General features: G+C 40.6%; 2 protein-coding genes across 4 annotated transcripts in view; both read right to left on the bottom strand.

Annotated features, from left to right (window-relative positions):
• adkb (adenosine kinase b) overlaps positions 1-4,968 on the bottom strand; it is a 136,680-nt gene extending 131,712 nt beyond the window's left edge. The window contains exons 1-4 of one of the 2 annotated variants that reach the window (XM_085360810.1): positions 4,933-4,968; positions 4,640-4,776; positions 1,018-1,092; positions 874-927 (exon numbers count right to left, since the gene is read on the bottom strand). In XM_085360810.1, coding sequence (XP_085216936.1) covers positions 874-927; positions 1,018-1,092; positions 4,640-4,689 — 179 coding nt within the window. In that variant the 5' untranslated portion in view covers positions 4,690-4,776; positions 4,933-4,968. Of the gene's footprint in view, positions 1-873; positions 928-1,017; positions 1,093-1,710; positions 1,798-4,639; positions 4,777-4,932 lie in introns of those variants that run through there. The other variant, XM_085360811.1, reaches the window with a different exon arrangement.
• Positions 4,969-7,647: 2,679 nt separating this feature from the next.
• LOC146626803 (vinculin) overlaps positions 7,648-19,746 on the bottom strand; it is a 28,059-nt gene continuing 15,960 nt past the window's right edge. For both annotated transcript variants that reach the window (XM_085361445.1, XM_085361446.1), the window contains exons 3-21: positions 19,420-19,570; positions 18,532-18,640; positions 18,229-18,351; positions 17,959-18,119; positions 15,004-15,094; positions 14,716-14,863; positions 14,030-14,183; positions 13,760-13,935; positions 13,080-13,270; positions 12,030-12,229; positions 11,572-11,700; positions 11,283-11,432; positions 11,025-11,133; positions 10,630-10,932; positions 10,421-10,545; positions 10,120-10,305; positions 9,592-9,795; positions 9,379-9,483; positions 7,648-9,277 (exon numbers count right to left, since the gene is read on the bottom strand). In XM_085361445.1, the coding sequence (XP_085217571.1) occupies positions 9,131-9,277; positions 9,379-9,483; positions 9,592-9,795; positions 10,120-10,305; positions 10,421-10,545; positions 10,630-10,932; positions 11,025-11,133; positions 11,283-11,432; positions 11,572-11,700; positions 12,030-12,229; positions 13,080-13,270; positions 13,760-13,935; positions 14,030-14,183; positions 14,716-14,863; positions 15,004-15,094; positions 17,959-18,119; positions 18,229-18,351; positions 18,532-18,640; positions 19,420-19,570 (2,962 nt within the window). In that variant the 3' untranslated portion in view covers positions 7,648-9,130. The remainder of the gene's footprint in view (positions 9,278-9,378; positions 9,484-9,591; positions 9,796-10,119; positions 10,306-10,420; positions 10,546-10,629; positions 10,933-11,024; positions 11,134-11,282; positions 11,433-11,571; positions 11,701-12,029; positions 12,230-13,079; positions 13,271-13,759; positions 13,936-14,029; positions 14,184-14,715; positions 14,864-15,003; positions 15,095-17,958; positions 18,120-18,228; positions 18,352-18,531; positions 18,641-19,419; positions 19,571-19,746) is intronic.

Here is a 19,746-nt window from a genome sequence, read left to right as displayed (position 1 = left end):
GAAAATATCCATCATGCTTTAAAAATAAAAGAGAGCTGGATTCACAGAAGAGGTTATTCTGTCCCAGTGAATGGCTTTTTTGATTACATTTCAGACTTGGCAGGCAAAGTAAAGTCATAAAAACTCAGAAAACCTGTGATTTTTTTCTATTGCTGCTTGGGTAATTATTAAACATCTCAGTTCACTCACACACTAATAGGCAAACCCATAACAAATGTTTACATATGCTAAATGTGGAACATGTGATTTACCTCTCAGTGTGAAAACTGTTTAATCCTTCAAACTTCAAAGGGAACCCCAACACCTCCCTCTCTCACACCATGTTCTTATTTACAGATGGTGCACATATTTAACATCTTCAAAAAAAAAATTCACACAACAAATTCCCTGCAAAGGAACCATCTGTACCTTATCAAACAGAAGGAAAAGGGTGGTGTAAGGTCAGTCAGTGATTAAAGCCTAGTTCTTTGTTTCTACAGAGTGACGGGCTGCAAGCGGGGGCATGCCACAGTGTCTTTGAGGAAGGATATAGTGTTACTGCTTGCAATGTGACGGAGGCGTGTTTACAAGAAACTCACAACTCAGAAAAACCCTTACTAACTTACATTTGCCACAAGGCAATTGTAAATTTAGAGGTTATTTATAGCCTGGCATGGGTTCAGAGCTGGAAAAATGTGGGCGTGTAAAGTTCTGAGGCTGCCAGCTACCCGGGGCCAATGTATGAGTTAGCTATTTTGAGCACAGCTTACAGTGTCAAGATGGTAGTAGTGTGTATGAATGGCTAGTGTATCCCTTATTTGGTTTCACATGTTTTTAACTGTTTGCATTACACAAGCGACTGTAGCGTGGGTTACGAGCGAAGTTTTAACTCACAAGGCTTTGTGTCTGTCTTCTGCGAGGATCTGGTCATTCGGCTTCAGTCCAAACCTTTCAGGAAAGGGCAAGCAAACAAACATTAAGTGTGTTCTGAGCATGCAGGATGATTTAAGGGGAAACAGATGAAGCATTTAGACTTACTTGTCAAGGAAATCTTTGTCCACAACAGCTGAAATGTCGAGCAAGGGATTTCCCATCCCAAAGAGCATGTTTTCACTGTGGGGGAGACAAAAGCATATTGTGTTATGGAGACTCCCACTAACAGGCTCTGCATGAACAGGGGGAACAAACAGTCTGTTGTGATACAGAAAATCATCTGTTTGTGATTTGGTCAATTACACTGGAAGGACCCATAAAGAGCATCTCTTTATGGGAAAATTCAAGCTACAGAAACATAAGCGACTGAAAACTTTTAAGCTTATAGCAGAGTAATTAATGAATGAACTGTTTATGACTCCTGCAGATGATTATTATGCCTTTGATACCTATGTGTCATGCAAACGCTTTAAAATAAGGTTTTCTTAGACTACAGCTACAGATTACCCATTTACCTAAAAGTATGAGGTAATAAGATATCATAGCGGTCAAAGTATACTCCCGAGGACAGAGTATGCTTTCTGAAAGTTAGGTAACAGCTCAGAGCACAGGGAGAAATACTTGGCCTTTCAAGCTCAACATGCCTTTATCCATCTCAACAATAGGTGAGCTCAATGCTTTCAATCAACCCACTGAAAGTCTGGCAGTGATGTTAGCTCATGCTTTAAACAATAAAGTCATAAGAGCAGAAATGCTTACGGTGTAAACAGAGGAGGATAATAATCATGTGGCTCTCACCTTGGAGTTGGCATGTCAGAAACCCCTGCAGCCTAAACTGATTATTACTGAAAGGTCAACAGCTTCCTTCTTTGGTTCAAAGCAGCGTGTTCTTTGACTACAGGAACTGGAGCTGCACTTTGGCCAACCCTGACTGTTGGTGAAAGAAATAGGCGGGCCTTAGCGTCTTTTAGCCATATGATTGGCTGCTGACTCTCCAATGTTGAAAGGCCTTGGATGATGCATTCACAGGCAATGGGAACTCAGCAAAAACGGTGGACCTCTATTACAAACAGAGCACGGCCACATGCATTGTATATAAATATGTATAAATTTCAGTTATGTTTTAATGATTATAATTTTTTTTTTAAATGAACACTCGTTTTTCTAAAAATCTGAAATATTAAAGAATAGTTAGCGAAGGAAACTCTTTACTTTTTCACTTGTAACCTGTCCACAAATGGAATAAAATAAGAATAAATTAATTATTTTCCATCACACATATATCACAGGTATATTGATCCTTTAGATTCAACAATGCTTATAATTTTAGTTCCAAATAGTCTATCCTTGTGCAGAATTCTACTTAAGCCTTTGTCTCAGGAAGTCGAGTAGGTTGTCTAACTATCAGAAGGTTTGTGGATCAATTCTACAGCTACACCATAAATGTATATATTAAGACCCCGGGTTGCTCCTGATATATCTCTGTGAGTGTGTCCACAACTGTTAGATAAGCTATTAATAGGTATAGAAAAATAAATAAAATAAAATAATTAAAATAATAAAATAGCCTGTGTATGTCTTGCATACTGCCTGTTTTTAAGCACAGGATGAAAATAGGCACCTTACTGAAGATAATTTGTGTAGGAACACACCTCATACACTTCCCTTCTGGTTGTATGACTGTACTTCCTGCACTATAAGCTGTTTGTTCTAATTTTTTCAGTGTTGAATATTTAAAGAAAAGAAAAAAAAAATCGAAATGAGGATGTTGTCCCCGATTAATATTACTGTGGTTAGGTCCTAAACCGTTGCACCATTTCATTCACATTCCAGTTTCCTTCCAAAGAGCTGAATGATGACTTTTTTTTCTGTCATTTGCCAAATACCTGCAAACTTTTTGGCATCAACTATGCAACAGTTTGTTTTTTCGGTGAGTGTCTTATAGAGTAGTCAGACAGCGTTAACTGCTAAGATTCAGGGTCTGAGCAGTGTTATCTATGGATTTGCTGAGCGCACGGCCTGAAAGATGAAGTTCTGATGGATGAGTAGTTTGTGGTTTTGTAAACAACTGAATCCTTGTTACCATTTCTATGTTAAAAATATGACTCATGTGTGAGATGTATGTAGAAGCAGTGAAATAACTGTTGAATGAGGAATTCTATAAATGACCCATCCAGTGAGTCTGTGAGGACTTGTGGTTAATGGGCTTCTCTCTTCTTGTTCCAAGTTAATCAAAGTTAAATATGTTTGGGCTTGTGGTTATGGTTGCACTGAGAGGTCAAATGCACTGCAAACTAAGAAAACATCAGCAAATTAAAAAAGGCTCACAAAACACAATGCATGTAATTTAGGGGAGACGATAACTTGAAGGAAACATGCATCTTCAGCACTTTATGAATCGTGTGATTAGAACACACATTATTCTTTTTCCTCTGTGCTGTTTTTCCCAATTTATTGTGCTTTGTGTGCTTTGTTTTGTTTTTTTCTGCACCTATTCTGTTTTATTCTACTTCGGTTGTATTTTATTCTATTTCTGTGGTGTTTTATTTTACGTCCGTGATGGTTTATTCTACTTCCATTGTGTTTCAATCTACTTCCATTGTGTTTTACCTTACTTTCCTTGTATTTTATTCCTCTTGTATTGTTTTTTTAATTCTACTTTTGCTGTGTTTTTGCTGCATTCTTCTGTTTGCTCGTATTTTCTTTGTTTGCAGTGCTTTTGAGCCCTCGGGTCTACCACATCCGGTAGTCCCGCTTAAAAAAGATGGTGTGAGTTCACAGCACAAACACAACCTCTGACACAACCGCTAGAATGATGTTATTGTTAATATTGATTATTGCTCTGTGCGTGAATGACAGAGATAATATGTGAGAAAATATGGGCCGAGAAAAAGATATTTGCCCCTGGGCCAATCATAGAGATGATGCATCCTTCAGTGTGACCATTTAAAGGCATGTAACAACCTCTGCATGCCTGTGTGTTTAAATGGGTGTAAAAGCACTGGCTCGGCCCACGTGCCTCAGATATTTATGCTGACATTTAAGTTTTCCTAAGTTTCCATGAACGTAGCACGCTTCACTTCACACCGTGTTCTTTTAATGTCAACAAAACAGATCAGCTGTGTGCGCTGCAATATGTTGAGCCTATACTGATATAAAAAATATAAACAAGAAAATGATAAAAAACATACAAACGTATCCGTTCCCTTTACATGTTTCATATTACTCAATGAAAGTTGCATTTAAAAAGCTTTTGCATTTGTAGCTCCTGCCATTTTTTTGTGTGAAAATACAGCATTAAATAGCGTCCTCTCAACTTCTTGGCTAACGTTAAAGTTTGTCCCCAGTACCTTTCATTTAAAAACACGATACTCTGCAGATTGCCCACACACGACATTTTTTATGCATGTGTGTGCTTTATTTTTTAAAGGGGCACTTCCAAGCTGGGTAAATGTAGCGGAAATTCTTGTTTTCCAGTCATGTGATGACGAACCCAGCCTTTTCCCGTTAGCTGTGCTCCGTGCTGTTTTAACCGAGCATAAACGCTAACTACAGCGTACACATCCAGCTGATGTAACGTTCAAAGGTTAAGCCGCCCCAGTGCCATCACTGTGCACCTCCCGCTCTCAGTTCACCACGGCAACAGAGACATTAGCATCGATTAACAGCTAGCTGCTAGCTACACCGTACGTCGCATATGTTAACACAAATACTTTCGGGTTGTTACCTTAACGCCGTCTTCCTCCCTGTCAACATGTTCGGTCCTTCCTCGGACATTTTTTAAATCTGCTGCCGGTTGTGCCGTCGCCGTGGAGCCAGGGAAGCTGCTGCTAACTGCTGGAGACGGGATTCAGCTTCCTGCCCCTTCAGATGATGATGATGATGAAGAAATTAGTCGACAGCATGCAACGACAGAGAAAGAAAAGTAGCAAAAATAAACATAAAAATGAGGGGAGCTAGTTACGGCCCGATCGAGCAGCCACTGTGCATTTGGACAGACATGTGGAAAAAAATTGCTACCTCTCGTTATCGCTTTCCCCCCTTCCTCTGCTCCAACTACTTAACTTCAGCGTCACCGTCATTTTTGGATAGGAGACATAGCATGGATCAAAGTTAACATGCAGACAGCCACAGTAGTATACTAGCTTTGTATTGGAAATCAAAAGTGTCCAACATGGGGCCCTCGGGCCACAAGCTGGCCACCAGAGGATCCCATCCCACACAGGGTTGCTTTGCAAAATGTGGGGTAGTAGTGAAGTCATAAAATCCTCAGTGGTTTCAAATTAAAACACAATTGACAGTTATGTATGTAAATGTAAAATTTCTTTTTGAGGTAGACAAATCGAGTCACAAGAACAAGAATATTGTTTACTTACTTACAAAGCATGCATCTGAATGTGTTTCTCTGTTACAAAGTATGAATGTGATTTTATTTTTATTTTTTTAACAAATTGTGTGAATCAGTGTAACTTAGTTGAGGTGTATAGAATTCAAAGCTTGCCACTTTACTGGGCAAGCTTTGACCTAAAAGGTCTATCCATAACTTATCTCAGGCTCAGATCTTTTTGCAAATGTCAAAGTGTGAGAACGTTGCTGGTGGGGTTTTTTTTTTTTAAAGAGGTGGCTGTGGTTAAGGGGGTAGAGCAGGTCATCTTAAACCACAAGGTTCCTGAGTTTGCGCCTAAGTGTGAATGCTATGTTAAAAGTGCTCACACATAGAAAACAAACAGGGTATGTTGGTTTGGTTTCGTTAGCTCGGCTTGGATTTGCAGATAGATTTGTTTATTTGTTGGTGTGGCCTTACATCAAGTTGTTCTTAGGTTTTTGTGTGACTTGGGGAAGATGGATGGCTTTGGTGTTTTGTTTTGTCCCCCTTAGACAGGGCATAACAAATGCCTGTGCTATAAAGGAATTATTGTGGAGTGAAAACACAGCTCAATCACACACCAAAAAGATTCTGGATTGCCACACATGACCTCTATGTTTGTTTAATTCAATAGAGTTCCATTCAGTTCAATAGATAGTAGTTTAGTAGAAAACGGATATAGTTTCCAAAAGAAAATATAAGCCATTTACAGAACAAGCTAGCTGTATATGAAGTTGTGTCATCTGTGTAAAAATGCACATCAAAGATATGGTTGGCAGAAATAGTGTTTTTTGTGTATTTGTTAAATAAAAAAAATTCAATGAAGCCTTTGTAAACTGCTGACAACCGGAAAGATAAGTACTACTAACAACCGGGATAGACTTCAGGCCCTGAAATGGTTAAGTTACACGTAAAATGAAATTATCTGCCAGTCAGTCCTTTGTGGGTTTTGCATGTTGTCCCTGTGCCTGTGTAGGGTCTTTCTGGCTTTAATCGCACAGTCCAAAGACATAGATGTTGGGTTAAGATAAGATAAGATAAGATAACCTTTATTAGTCCCACACGTGGGAAATTTGTTTTGTCACAGCAGGAAGTGGACAGTGCAAAAGTTATGACGCAAAAATTAGAATACAATAAGAATAAATACAGTACACAGCTGTACAGAATAGAATAAAATAAAATAAAATACTATATACAGTAGAATAAAATAGAATAAAAATATACAATAAGATAAAAATAGAATACGAATGCTATATACAACTGAGTAAAAATACAACGATGCCAGAAAAGATTATTGCACTTAGTGTTATTGCACATGTGTGGATGTGTGTGTTTGTTCAGTTAAAGTCTTTGTTGTGGAGTCTGACAGCAGTGGGGAGGAAAGACCTGCGAAATCTCTCCGTCCCACACCGTGGGTGCCGCAGTCTCCCACTGAAGGAGCTGCTCAGTGCTGTCAGTCTGCTGCATGGGGTGGGAGACGTTGTCCAACAGGGATGACAGCTTAGCCGCCATTCTCCTGTCACTCACCACCTCCACTGGGTCCAGAGGGCATCCTAGAACAGAGCTGGCCCTTCGGATCACCCTGTTCAGTCTCTTCCTGTCCCCAGCAGAGATGCTGCCGCCCCAGCAGACCACACCATAAAAGATAGCAGAAGCCACCACAGAGTCATAGAAGGTCTTCAGGAGTGGGCCCTCCACCCCAAACGACCTGAGTCTCCGCAGCAGGTACAACCTGCTCTGCCCTTTTCTGTAGAGGGCGTCTGAGTTATGAGTCCAGTCCAGTCTATTGTTCAGATGAACACCAAGGTACCTGTAGCTGTCCACAGCCTCAATGTCCATACCCTGGATGTTCAGTGGTTGCAGTGGAGAATGCTTGTGCCTGCGGAAGTCTACCACCAGTTCCTTGGTTTTACTGGCGTTAATTGTGGATTCTAAATTGGTCAAATGCATGAGTGTGAATAATCGTCTGTTTGTATTAGCTCTGCACTGGACTCGCAGCCTGCCTCTCACTCCATCAAAGCTGGGATAGGTTCCAGCCTATGTTATTGTGTTAACTGGGTACATGTTGGCTGTTATGTCACCCTAAAGCACAACACCTCAAAGTATCCAGCATTGTCTGAACGTTGATAAGTTTTTTAGTGTTTAGATTATGGTCATTTTGTGTTGTGGAGATTCAAAAATGCCTTTGTGAGTTAATAAAATACAAAATGATTGATATAAAATACTTTGGTTGGTAACACATTCCTAATAAAGGAAAGATAAATAATTCTAGAAGAATGAATGAAATTCAGAAAATAAATCTAACTATTGTACAGTACTTGTGTGTGTGTGTCAGAACAACAGAAAATACAGATCAAAACACCTCCAAGTGCTATAAAATGCTTTATTACAAAATTGTGAACGATGCCTAAGCAAATCCACATTCAGGCCCATTTAACCCCAGCTACATTGCATAATTTGAAGATCTGCTAAGTTTTGCATAGAGCATAACGTGACTAAAAGTAAGTCATAAACCGGGAACATTTTAAAGAAGAATCATGTACAGCAAGTGTTTCAAGGAAATCAACACAATGACACCTGGTACAAAATGATACAAAACATCTTAAAATGAAAATTGTATCAATTGCAAATAAAGTTTATTTCCCAAGGCACATCAGTTGGCATTAGGTACTTAAAATGAGACATTCACACCAATAGTCTTCAAATATTTTAAAGTTTCAACTACTGTAGCCCCAAGAAGTGGCCATTTAATTTTAGTGTATCAGGACATCTTTAGACAGACGTGAGAATATAAAAAGAAGATTTCACCAGCTGCAGACACTGTGCTTGTATGACTTTCCCTTGGCTACCTAAGAAGTGTGCTATTCATATATTACAAAAATGATTGTGCACAACAAAGATATGAGACGTACAATAATGTTGAGTGAAAAACAACAAAGAAGAAAACAGGCTGGATGACTTTCTCTAAAGAAGGCAAAGCTTTGCTGGGAAGATTAGAGTAATAACTTCTTGGCTATTAAGCCGCATAGTGTAGCATAAGCCTGTTTATTGCATGTAATCTCAACGCACCGTGTTAAACAAAAAGAGTTGAATGAGTCAATGCAGGCCTAAAAGCTCTGCCGGCTCTTAAAATTCGTTTTTTTCCTTTCAGTCAGGTACATCTTAAAACTATCCCTTAAAGTCAAATAAGTATTGCTGACCAAAGAAAGACTTGAAATCGTTGCAGGATGTCTTTGGCAAAAGCAAATACAGACTGCTACAACGGCATAAGCAAAACAGTGTTTCTCTTTCAGTTGTCATAATACAGAATAGTGTAAACAGACAAAATACTGCTGAATAGATGCATGCACTCAGCGCAGGTGTATAATGTGTATAATGTACTTGTAACAACTCCCCAGGTTCATGTGCTTATTCTAGAAAGAACGAATGGATGATAACGACAATAAAATTATCAGTACAAAGATAGAAAAATGTCTAGAGATAATGTTAGATTTCAATTTAATTTACTGTGGTTTGCTAGAAGAGGCCAGAAACAATTAACCTCACATTATAGGAAATTAACCTCTGATCAAAATATATATATTCCTGGGATTTCTCAAAATAAAAACACATTTTTACACACTTTAGAAAAAAAAAAGCTGTTCCCAGTAAGATTATAAGCCATAACTCACATTGAAAAGTCCCACCGTTTACATTATATCAGAACAGCAACTGTTACAGACAGGACGTGGGACCAAGAGAAACTCTTCCAATATTAGGATGTGGGGCACTGATATCATAACTCTGGTAAAGTATGTATCTGTCCATTCAAAGTCCTCCTGGACCGGCATGAACAATGGCCCTTCTCTTCTCTTACTGGTACCAGGGGGTCTTTCTGACCCAGTGGAGGGTGAAACCTGCATCTGTCCGGATCTTGATGGAAGCTGCCTCAGCCTCTCTGACAGTCTCCTTCACAGACTGCATCAGGTTCTGAGCATTGTGGACCAACATCTCAGTAGCCTGAAAGGAGAAATGAAAATGGACACAAATGGAGATTCGAATGATACTTTTCTCAGAGGTTAATTCAGTGAAATGGCACCCTGATGTCAAACTCTGCTCACCTGCTCTGACTCCTCTTCGCTGATGTTGGTACGACCCAACATGGTGGCCTTGACTGTCGACAGGATTTTGAGCTGAGTGCTGATAGTGGGAATGCGCTCGCACACCTTAAAGGAGATTAGAAACATTACTTATAAAAATACATCAAACTGTCTGTGCAAACTGGGAAAAAGAGGTAATGGTTGAACCACATGATGAAGACAACTTAAACTGACCTGCAGCAGGTTGGTCCGGATACGTTTGTCAGTGCACTGCTTGGCCACCTCCTTAGCCAGCCGTGTGACCTCATCAGAAGCCTTAGCGATGTCTTTGGCGCACTGGATGAGTGCTCGCTTGTTTCCGCTGCCTCCACGCACCAGACGTGACATCTCCGCCATGAGAAGGGCCATTCGTTTGGCAGCGCCAATGATATCATTTCCCTACAAGGCACAGAAAGAACATAATCAAAGTTTAAAAAAAACAAACATCTCTGCAATGCATCTTATCACTTCCTCTTGTGGTAAATTATTGATAAGCTGGTATGTCGAACTGGCAGGGAAACCTGCTTTTAGTGTTTCAAAGAAAGATCTTTAGAACGCTCATAACAAACGAATGAAATTAGAGTCATTAGAACTCCTTAGAAATTATTTTCACAACACCAGAATGTGCTTGGGCTCAGGTTAGGCTCTTATTGACCTAAATGTAAAAGGAATCAGCAAACCTCTGGTATCGTCACATCTGCTGGGTTTATAGTGTTGACCTACTTTGCTGGACCATTTGCGGGCTTCATCGTGAAGCTGCCTCGCAGCCACCATCATGGGCTCATTAACCATGTCACCAGCCTTCTGCTCAGGGAACTCCTCATCTTTCTCCTCTGGGGGAGGAGGCCTTGGGGGAGGAACCTCACCCTCTGGGAGAGGAGGTTTGGGAGGTGCTGCCTCATCGTTAAGCTAGAAGGAAACAGTAAAACAATCGTGGTTAGGCGGTTATACAAATCATTGTGAACAATCAGAGGAGCTTTAATTTATTTTCCAAATCTAAAGTTGTACTTATATGAAAACTTACATTAAGCTGATCCAGTTCAGGAGGAGGTGGAGGGAAGTCTGGTTCTTGAGGTTGGAAGGCCTCCCTGACTTTTGCCACAGCACCAAGAATCTTATAACCAGAGTCCAAAAAGCCCTTCTGAAGACCTGGCAATTAAAACAAACACATGACCATTAATCAAAATGTGCCATATGAACATAAGACAAAACCTGTGAGAAACATAAACCTACTTGGATCCTGGATATTTCCAGCCACAGCCTTAGCATTCATCACCATAGGAGAGATAGTCTGGCTCAGTTCATCAGATGCAGCCTTCACCACCTCCCTGAATTTAGGATCCTCAGAATTTTCTACCTCTCGTTTAGCTACCAGGAGGATGCGGTTAGCTCTGCGGGCGATACTGGTAGCACCTGCGACCAGCATCTGAGGCTGGTGATTGGTCATCGCCACACGGCACTTATCCAGGTCCTTCTTTATGGCGTCCTCTGAGGCATCGAGCAGAGATTTGGTGTCGATGGCCTCGTCCACCAAACCTAGACATCCACAGGGAACCACAGGGAGTTATACCAGGACCAGGATATGAAATGATGTTCCAGCCGTTTTCAGGGTCTTTACGGCACCTTACCTGTCATTTTTTCTACATTGTCAATCCACTGGTTCTTCATGGTTTCAAAATGTTCATATGCTGCTTGGTTGCCGGGGTTTCTCAGCAAAATGCGAGCAGCAGATACCACCTAATAGGAAGGGGAAAAAAAAACCCATTAATTGGAAGTCTACTTACAACTGCTAAAAACTCATTTCAAGTGGTGAGAAACACTTAAGCTCTGTGGCTCACAGCGGAGTGGAGGGCAGACACAAACACAAACACTCAACCATAACATACTTGTGGTGTTAAGTCTCTTGTCGACTTTACGGCAGCCTGGATTCCCTCCACCGTGCTCTTGTTAGCAGTGCCAACAGCAGCAGCCTTCTCGGCTGTGGTGCCAAGCTTATTGGCGTGATTCTCAAAGTTGGCAGCTCTTTCGTCAAAGACCTACACATGATCAAATAAAAACAATTATCCAAAATGATTTCTGGAAGCAACAGAACACCCTGCCAATAAATATAATACAAATGAAAAAGAATCACTGCAGTGAGATCATAGTTAGTAGTAGAGTGACTGTGCCGCTGACCTCATCTCTGTTGGGGGCGTCGAGCGGGGCGGTAGCGGCCACTGCCAGTAACTTGATGGGGGTAGTTGTGTCACTGAAGATGTCAGACACCTCCTGAGTCATCGCCTCTTGCATCTTTCCTTTCAGATCCTGAGATGAGGTCAGACAAATGTTACAACCAGCCAGCACTCACACAGAGTTTTGCTGAGATTATAGATACACATCTGTTTTTATTTAGCTTCAGCAGCTGCATGAAGTGCATATTACAATATGATCATGGCTACAACACTACGTTACACTGTTTTTTATTCAAGTTTACATTTAAGTAAGCTTTAGGGAAATAAAAAGCTTTTAGGGCATTAGTTTCCTCCACCCCTGGTAACCAGCAGAGGGGGTTGTTTGCCTGCATTCCTGAGTGAATCCTGTCAGAGAAGCTACAGACCTGGGTGGGAATGACTGAAGAATGTGAGCCGTCTTACCTTCAGGGCTGCTTGGAGCTGTTGAGCCACAGCACGTGCTTGAGGGGAGTCCCCTTCACCGCGGGCAGCCAGGTCAGCGAGTTGGGCCATGAGCTGCTCTACCTGCTCACACTTGCCTAGCAGCTCCTGCCTGTATGGGCCCGGCAGGGCATTGGCCAGCCTGTGGCCCTCTGCAACTAGGCCACGTATGGCTGCCTGGCCTAAAAAAAAAAAAAAAAAAAAAAAGTACAAATAACAACATATTTAATTTAGTTTGGCTTAGAAAAGTTATTTCTTTGTAAACCTTTGTTAACAATTCCTTTTTATAAATCCACAAGCTCTATATTTAATTTAATAGTGCATCTACAGATAACAAAATGGCTATATAGATAAAAACATATCCCTGACATAGTTTATTAGATAATAAGATTCATTTTGGGTTAATTTTGGATGTTTTTTCCATTTTTCTTTTTCTAAAAATGCCCTGAAAATGTAAAAAAAAAAAAAAAAAGTCCATCCTAATACACAAAGAAATATGCTCCAGTAGATGGTTTGGTTTGGCAAAGAATTGGAAGATTCATTTTACAATGAAAGAAGAAAAGCAAGTCAGCACATCTGAGAAGCTGGAACAAATGTGCTTTTCACATTTTCTTTTGATGAATAACAAAAGTGGTAAACCAAATATTTCACTTCCAGTTTCAGCACTAGGTAAGTGGATGCTGCTCATCGCAGCATTGAACTTTGTCATCTCATGCAACTAGCTGCAAAACAGCCCAGCTGCTAAAAAAAATCAGATCAGTGTCTCTTTCTCTTTCTCGTTTGCTTTTTCTCGGGAAACTACTGTAGATATTTGTGGAACAGGCACACTCCAACTTTGTTCAAAACCACGTAAGTTGTCCAGGTTTAAGTGGAGATGGGCCAAAACCAGGGAATAAGACAACAATGGAATGTCGAGTATGTGTATAATTTGTATACTCTGTAATTAAGCCATGGGAGCAGTGGAGTGAATATAAAATGTGTGAGAGATAGACAGACATGAGGAAGTCTGGAGAGGATGCAAGCCAGACTCACCCACACCGCTGTCATCCACGGTGGGATTGTCAATCCAGCGCTGTGCCTGCTCGATTTTTCCTTCCAAGTGAACAGCTGCCTTTGCAGGCCTGCTGTTGGCCACAGCCTTGTTAGTTTTGGACTGCAGGTTTTGCAGAGCTGTTGCAATTTGTTTAGCCAAAGCTCTGGCTTCAGGCGTGTCACCTTTGCCCCTAGAAGGAATTAAAAACAGCAACCTAATTTATCACAAAGTTATGGCTGGAATGAGGTCTGTATCGCTATTAAATCTGGAGTTCACCTACAAATATGGTCAAATGAGAACTTTTTACTTAAAAAAAATCGCAGGTGCAGCCCATCATCCATATGTACAATGCTGCATATGAACAGCTCCAAACTGTCAAATTATAGTATGAAATTGGTAGCTGACAACCGTGACTGTACACATTTCTCATTTTTTCCTGCATACATAAAAAGAAACACCAATACCGTTTCCTCGCAACGAAAAGTAAACAGCAGGGATTTGATGATGATGACAGTAGCAAATGATTTAAGGGGTGAAAAAAGCATCTGAACAACTGTAGTAAAGTGTGAACGCACACCAGTTGGATTAGGGAGACACAGAGCCATCAATCTCACGCTTCACGTGTGGAAAAACAAACCAGCATAAAGCTGTCCCATTTTTCAGCCGGTCTTTAACTTACTGTCTTCTGAGATCAGACAGCTTGGCAGTCATGGCAGCGATCTCTCCAACAGAGCGCATGATGTCATCTCTTTCTTTGGGGTCTTCGCACATGTCAGCAATCTTTCTGGCCTCCATGAGCACCGCCTTGACATTCTCCTCTCCCTCTGTTCCACTGTTAGGGTCTGCAAGCCAATTCTGCAACAAGACAAAACACATGCACACAAAATAATCAAAACCATCAAATTGCACTGAACTGTCTGAAGCCATGTTTTCTGAGCTAACGACTCACCTGCGCAGCATCGATCCTTTTGGCGATGGCCTGCTTGGAGTTGGTCATGGCCTCCAGTTTCCGTGCAGCATTTTCCACCTTGCCTGTGAGCACATCGAGACCTTGGGAAACCTGCTGTGCCTTTTGCATGGCAACCGGGGATGCTCCATGACCTCTGAGATGGACAAAGAAAACACCCAGATTCCATTAAGTGCACATTTGCACTTCTTTTGATCTACTTGTTTGTTTTTTACTGCAGAGCTTAATCCATATGGCCCATTTGGTTAAGTAAAACTTCCACACTTAATGTCGTAATGTCTGATTTATAGACTCATCTCTGTTTTCGTAGAGGTAACAGCACCAGAGGTTAAAAGTGGATTATGGATTAATACCAGACAGCTGCTTTTAATCTAGTGTGACTCAGGGTCTCTGGTGACAATAACATTTCTTATCAGGTCTTATCACTCCCACTTCTGTACACTATAATCCCTTTAATATGCTTACTGCATTACAACCTTTATCCTTTGAAGACTGAAAATGAAACAACTGTATCAAAGGAGCACATTGCTAAAACACCAAATCAACACATGAAATGCACAATAGCAGAAATCAAGACTACTTGAAGAAAGGTGCACAAGAGGAGGACAATTATTTTGCAACAGCTGCAACACAAAAATGCAAAGCAGTGTTGTTAATGTGCACTTTACCTGGCTCTCATCTCAGACACCTGGTCTGTCATTTGACTCAGTGTCTTCGCTGTGCCAACTATATCTCTGCGCTCCTTCCCTGCACAAAGCTCACCAACTTTTCCGGCCTCATCAAGAATCTGCCGGATGGCCTGCTCACCTGCGTCTCCTAGAAAAAGGAAAAACACAAATAAATGAACTCAGAAATACCAAATACGTCTCTGAATTCACTTAGGCCACGCATAAGGATAAGGATGTGATTAGCTACAGAATGAAGGGATTAACGTAGAGGAAACTAAGGATTATTACCTGGTTGAGCATTTGGATCCCTCAGCCAGTTCTTAGCCTGAGCCATCTTTGAATCGATTAGCCCAAGAGCCCTCTTCATAGCCTCTGTGTCCTTTGAGTTTTGAAAGAAAGGAATATATCAATATGCTAAAAAGACTAAAATTACTGCCTCACTGTTATATGCTTGCAGCAACCAGTCAAGTTGGAGTTTACATCCATATCTGTGACATATCAACTGTTGAGAGTTTAAAAAAAAGATGCCGATTTTGTCAGAGCCATAAATATAGATGCTACAACAAAGAAACATCACATTTTGATGGATGAATGATACACACAAACACACATATATTCAAACCAGCAGCACAAATCATCATAGTTTCAAGGCATCTTCACTAGATCAGTGTCACCAAGTCACTAACCAACCAACTGTAAAACATGATGACAATCCTCCTTTCAGCTCCTGAGTTATGGAGATGAATAACAATAAACAATTGTGCTGTTTTTGCAGAACAACATGCTTAATCTTTGCCCTTTATGATATGAAACAACATCATTTCATTTTATTCTACAGACATTTTGTGGACTTTTGTACTACTGGCGGTCTGACTAATTATGTGAAAGACATAATGTCAACATATGACATCCAGTGATGACCAAAACTTTATCAGATTCTCTTGAGTCTCCAGTTCTCAATGCCGTGCCAACATATCGAACAGACCGAACAGCTGGACAACCAGAGAACATAATTCATTTGGTCGTGGCTGTCTCAGGCATTACAATCTGCACGAGGAGTTCATGAATCATTTTACTCTTATTGCAGAATCTCCATATAAAACATTACTGTCTAGAGTCACTTTATTTTAACAGTTAATCTATTTTTCTATAAATACTAATGTTTATGTGAATCAAATTGAATTCAGTTTCTACAAAAGCAGCTATCTCAAGGCAACTAAATGCAACTTCAGTTTAAAAATCAAGTGATCTGGAAGCTCGGACTTCTCACTGAGTCAGTGACTTCAGGGAAAATTTCCAGGCCCTGTCACCGTCATGATCAACTGTTAGTTATTTGAGTTAAATAAACATTTGGCATAATCCACATGCAGCATCGTTAAAATGTGTCACGCTCAGCCACGTAAAAACATGCCGTTTCCATTATTCTTTCCCTTTGTCGACAAAGGGTGTGCGTTTTTATAAAGCCGAGAGATTTTCCATTGTATCTCCGTCCGAGTGGATGGAAATACAACAATCTATCCAACAGCAACTGACTCAACAATGAGCCTTCTCTTTGCAGAACTCTGCAAATCAAAGCAGAGTCCTGCAGGAGCTTGAGCCAAGCGTGAGACCAGATCAGATGAGTGTTTGAGTTAACTTGTTTTTCAGGGTAAAATATCCTGCTGTATGAAGACTGACTACAGAGTTCAGTAAAGAGTTTCAAAGCAAATCAAACCACATAGGCAGAACCAACCTCCATGATTAAAAAAATAAATAAAATAAAATGTAATGTATGTTTAAGCTAGTCAAAACCAACTAGATGAAAACCATGCATGTGATTCAATGTGACTAGAAATGGAAAGAGAAAAAACAGGTACAGTCTACACAAGCAAAAAGGTGTGAAGTGATGATACCGGAGATGTGTGGGTGTATTACTTTAAATATGCTCAGCATGCAGCTGCTTTGGCATTAACTGACTATGTGTGTGTCTGTGCATGTGTATGAGTACAAAAAGCCAGTGAAGTAAAGTGAAAGAGATATGCTTTGCAAACATGCATTCATTTAAGCTTATATTTAGAAATTAGATGGGGTATGATTAACGCCATTGATTATGTTGATGATGTTAAATGACAACGGATATTTAGTGTTCATGAAAATAAAAAAAACATTGAGAAAATGTGGTTATGCATGTTGGATTAAACAAACAATTCGCCATTCATAAAACAAAATCCATATCAGAGTTTCTATGTGCTCTCCTCCATCAGGAGAAACCTGATGTTCATGGCAAGAAGAGATGAACACTCAGAGTCCTCCCTAATGATGCCAAAATCAATACTGCATGAGTCAGGTCAATCAATAACCCAAGCAGCTGAAGACAAGGCTATAGTGAGGTTTAAAGGACAGAGGAGGGGGGACACACAGATGTTGATACAAAGTCTTACTGCAAGGCAAACAAAATCCCAAAAAAGGCAGACATTTCTGCACTTCAACCTGCTTTACTCTTCATCAACAAAACTCCAGTCTATAGTAGATAATAGTAATTGAATTTATTAATTAATAGTCAATTTAACCTCCTAACAGTCTCGCTACTGAAAAGCACACAAAGGCACTACAAAGCACAAAAAGCCCACTCATCTCTCATAAGCATGCTGCTGTACAACCAAAGGGCGACACAGGCAAGCCTTACCTTCTACAGGGGGTGAAGGGAGAAAGAAATGGTAAAAAGAAAGGAAGAGGGACATAAATTCAAATGTTCAGCTAGACATACTGACTGAGAACCACAACAGAAAATAGACAGAAGTGACACAGGAAGGAGATTTTAGAGAGACCCTGGGATAGGAAAGGAGCTGCACATGCAGAGCTGAAAAACATAAAAGAACCTAACACATTAACCGACTATACAAGAAAGAGAGAGGAGAAGTTAAGGCATGTGTACTTTGTTTCTAATTGTAATGAAAAAATCTCATTCACACCTGTCAAAACTGATACAGTCTCATCGTGATGAAACAAAGCACTTGTTACTAAAAGGGGGGAAAAATACAGCTGAGAGTTACCATCACTTTATGAACTTTCCAGTTCATTGCTGATCTTCTATGAGTACATGGAAGCAATATGGGTGCTGTCTTTGTTTTCCCAAAGCACACAAAAAACCAGGTTTAAACACAGCAGCTCAAACAGCCACACAGACTGTAGCTACTCGTGTATATTTACTGTGTAAAAGCGACTCTGTGGAGTTTCATACTCATATAATTATACTGTACGAACCTTGTTTGCCCAAGCATCCTCGTCCCAGGAAGTCAGCTGCAGCACTCGGATGATCTCGTTTATCTCGGCACTCATCTTCTCAAAAGTGAAGTTACGATTCTTCAAGGCCTCCTCCACTCCGTGGCTTTCAGAGGTCTTGGTTGTCACATAAATTTTGATGCCTTAAATACAAAACGGAACTTGCGATAAGAAATCGGATAATCCAAATAAAAATGGCTTCCCTTTTAAAGAAACACTGACTTGTGTAACAGTTATAAAGAACAAGAGTACCTGAAATGAGGATGGGCAGCAGCTCTTTGACAGTGTTCATAGAGTTGACGAGCATCACGCGATGCTCCTGATGCGTGAGCTCCTGCTGCCGCTCATCTATCATCTTTGCCATCTTCGTCATACCTGGAAAAAGGCAACAAAACAGAGTTGGAAAAATAACTATTTTGCACTGGTATCACAACTGACACTTACACTAGAATGATTACACAGCAAAAACAACTTCTGAATCTGTCAACTAACACAGCAAAATGTTATTTTTACACGCTGTCTAGTTAAGACTTCGGCTTGTACTGGAAAACCGACCTGGTCCCAGGTTCTTTGTATATGTGATCAGGTCCTCCATAGACTCCACCACCTCTGCCACAGCCAAATACTCCAGGATGCCTCTGCACACACGGATTATTCTGCGAACCTATGAGAACAGTAAGAAAAAAAAGAAAACAACTACTTAATCTAATTCAAAGACAAATAAAACAAGTGATCATGCAAACACACATTCACACACCCCTTTCACATTCCCTCCAATTACACTCTGATAACACGGCCAACTGACATTCCAACTTCTTTGTGCTGCTTCACTCCAGCTTTATGTGAACTGCTGGAGTCACCACTACACTATGCAGGGTGATCCCTGAGCTCTACCGGAAAACATGATTGCAGTGCTGAATGATGACTCCTGCTGACTGCTGCAGACAGGACTGGGATGCCTGATGTCTGCATCCAGAGTGCTGACCTGCAACTTTTTTCATTTCACTCTCTGTCCCTGAGAGGAAAAGATAGATGGGCATGACAGATGATATTCCCGTCTGATTTGAGATATAAGAAGTGTTTCTGTACACGTACAGTATATTTATCTACGTCTCTGCCTACAGTACCCAAGAGGAAGGCCGGAATAGATACTATCCTTACAGCAGAGAAGCCTGTGACAGCAATCCTCTGAACGTCTAAACAGTCAATTAATAAGTCGGTGAAGCCCTTCCAAATCAACCGCTGAGCACAAGAACGGGAGTAGAAGGTCACTAAACCACCATCAAAAGTATGAAATGAATCTGGTGCTGTAAAACTGATATCTAGCAGCGTCACCTTATCAGTATTTTGTTGCCGTAACAAAACTGATGTTCTGACCTCCAGCAGATTTATTTTGGTTAACAGGTTTTCCATGTAAAATGAAATAAATTAATGAATGAATACCTCAGCCTCATCAAAGGTGAGGAGCAGGTCAGAGGTCCCAGACAGGATGCCCCGAGAGCCATCGATCAGGTAATCCCGAGCAGGAACAGAGTATGGATCAGCTTTCAGCATGGATGCAGCCTGTACCAGTTTAGCACACGCATTCTCCACTCTGTGGAAAGAAGACAATCCATTTCAAGAGCCTGTAGAAAAATGCTTAACACGAGTCATGCTCATGGTACAAAGCCAAGTGACATTACAAGTAGAAACAACATAAAGCAAAGACAGATGGAAGCCTTAGCATGTAGCCATAACATATAGTAACTGCAATGTAAACATAACTTTGTT

This window comes from Diplotaxodon limnothrissa, linkage group LG8 (assembly GCF_057381915.1).
Source record: "Diplotaxodon limnothrissa isolate DT_005_m linkage group LG8, D_limnothrissa_male_GT1.1, whole genome shotgun sequence".
NCBI classification, from domain to species: Eukaryota; Metazoa; Chordata; class Actinopteri; order Cichliformes; family Cichlidae; genus Diplotaxodon; species Diplotaxodon limnothrissa.
Note: the sequence above shows the minus strand (reverse complement) of the source record. Positions and strands in the feature narration are given on the sequence as shown.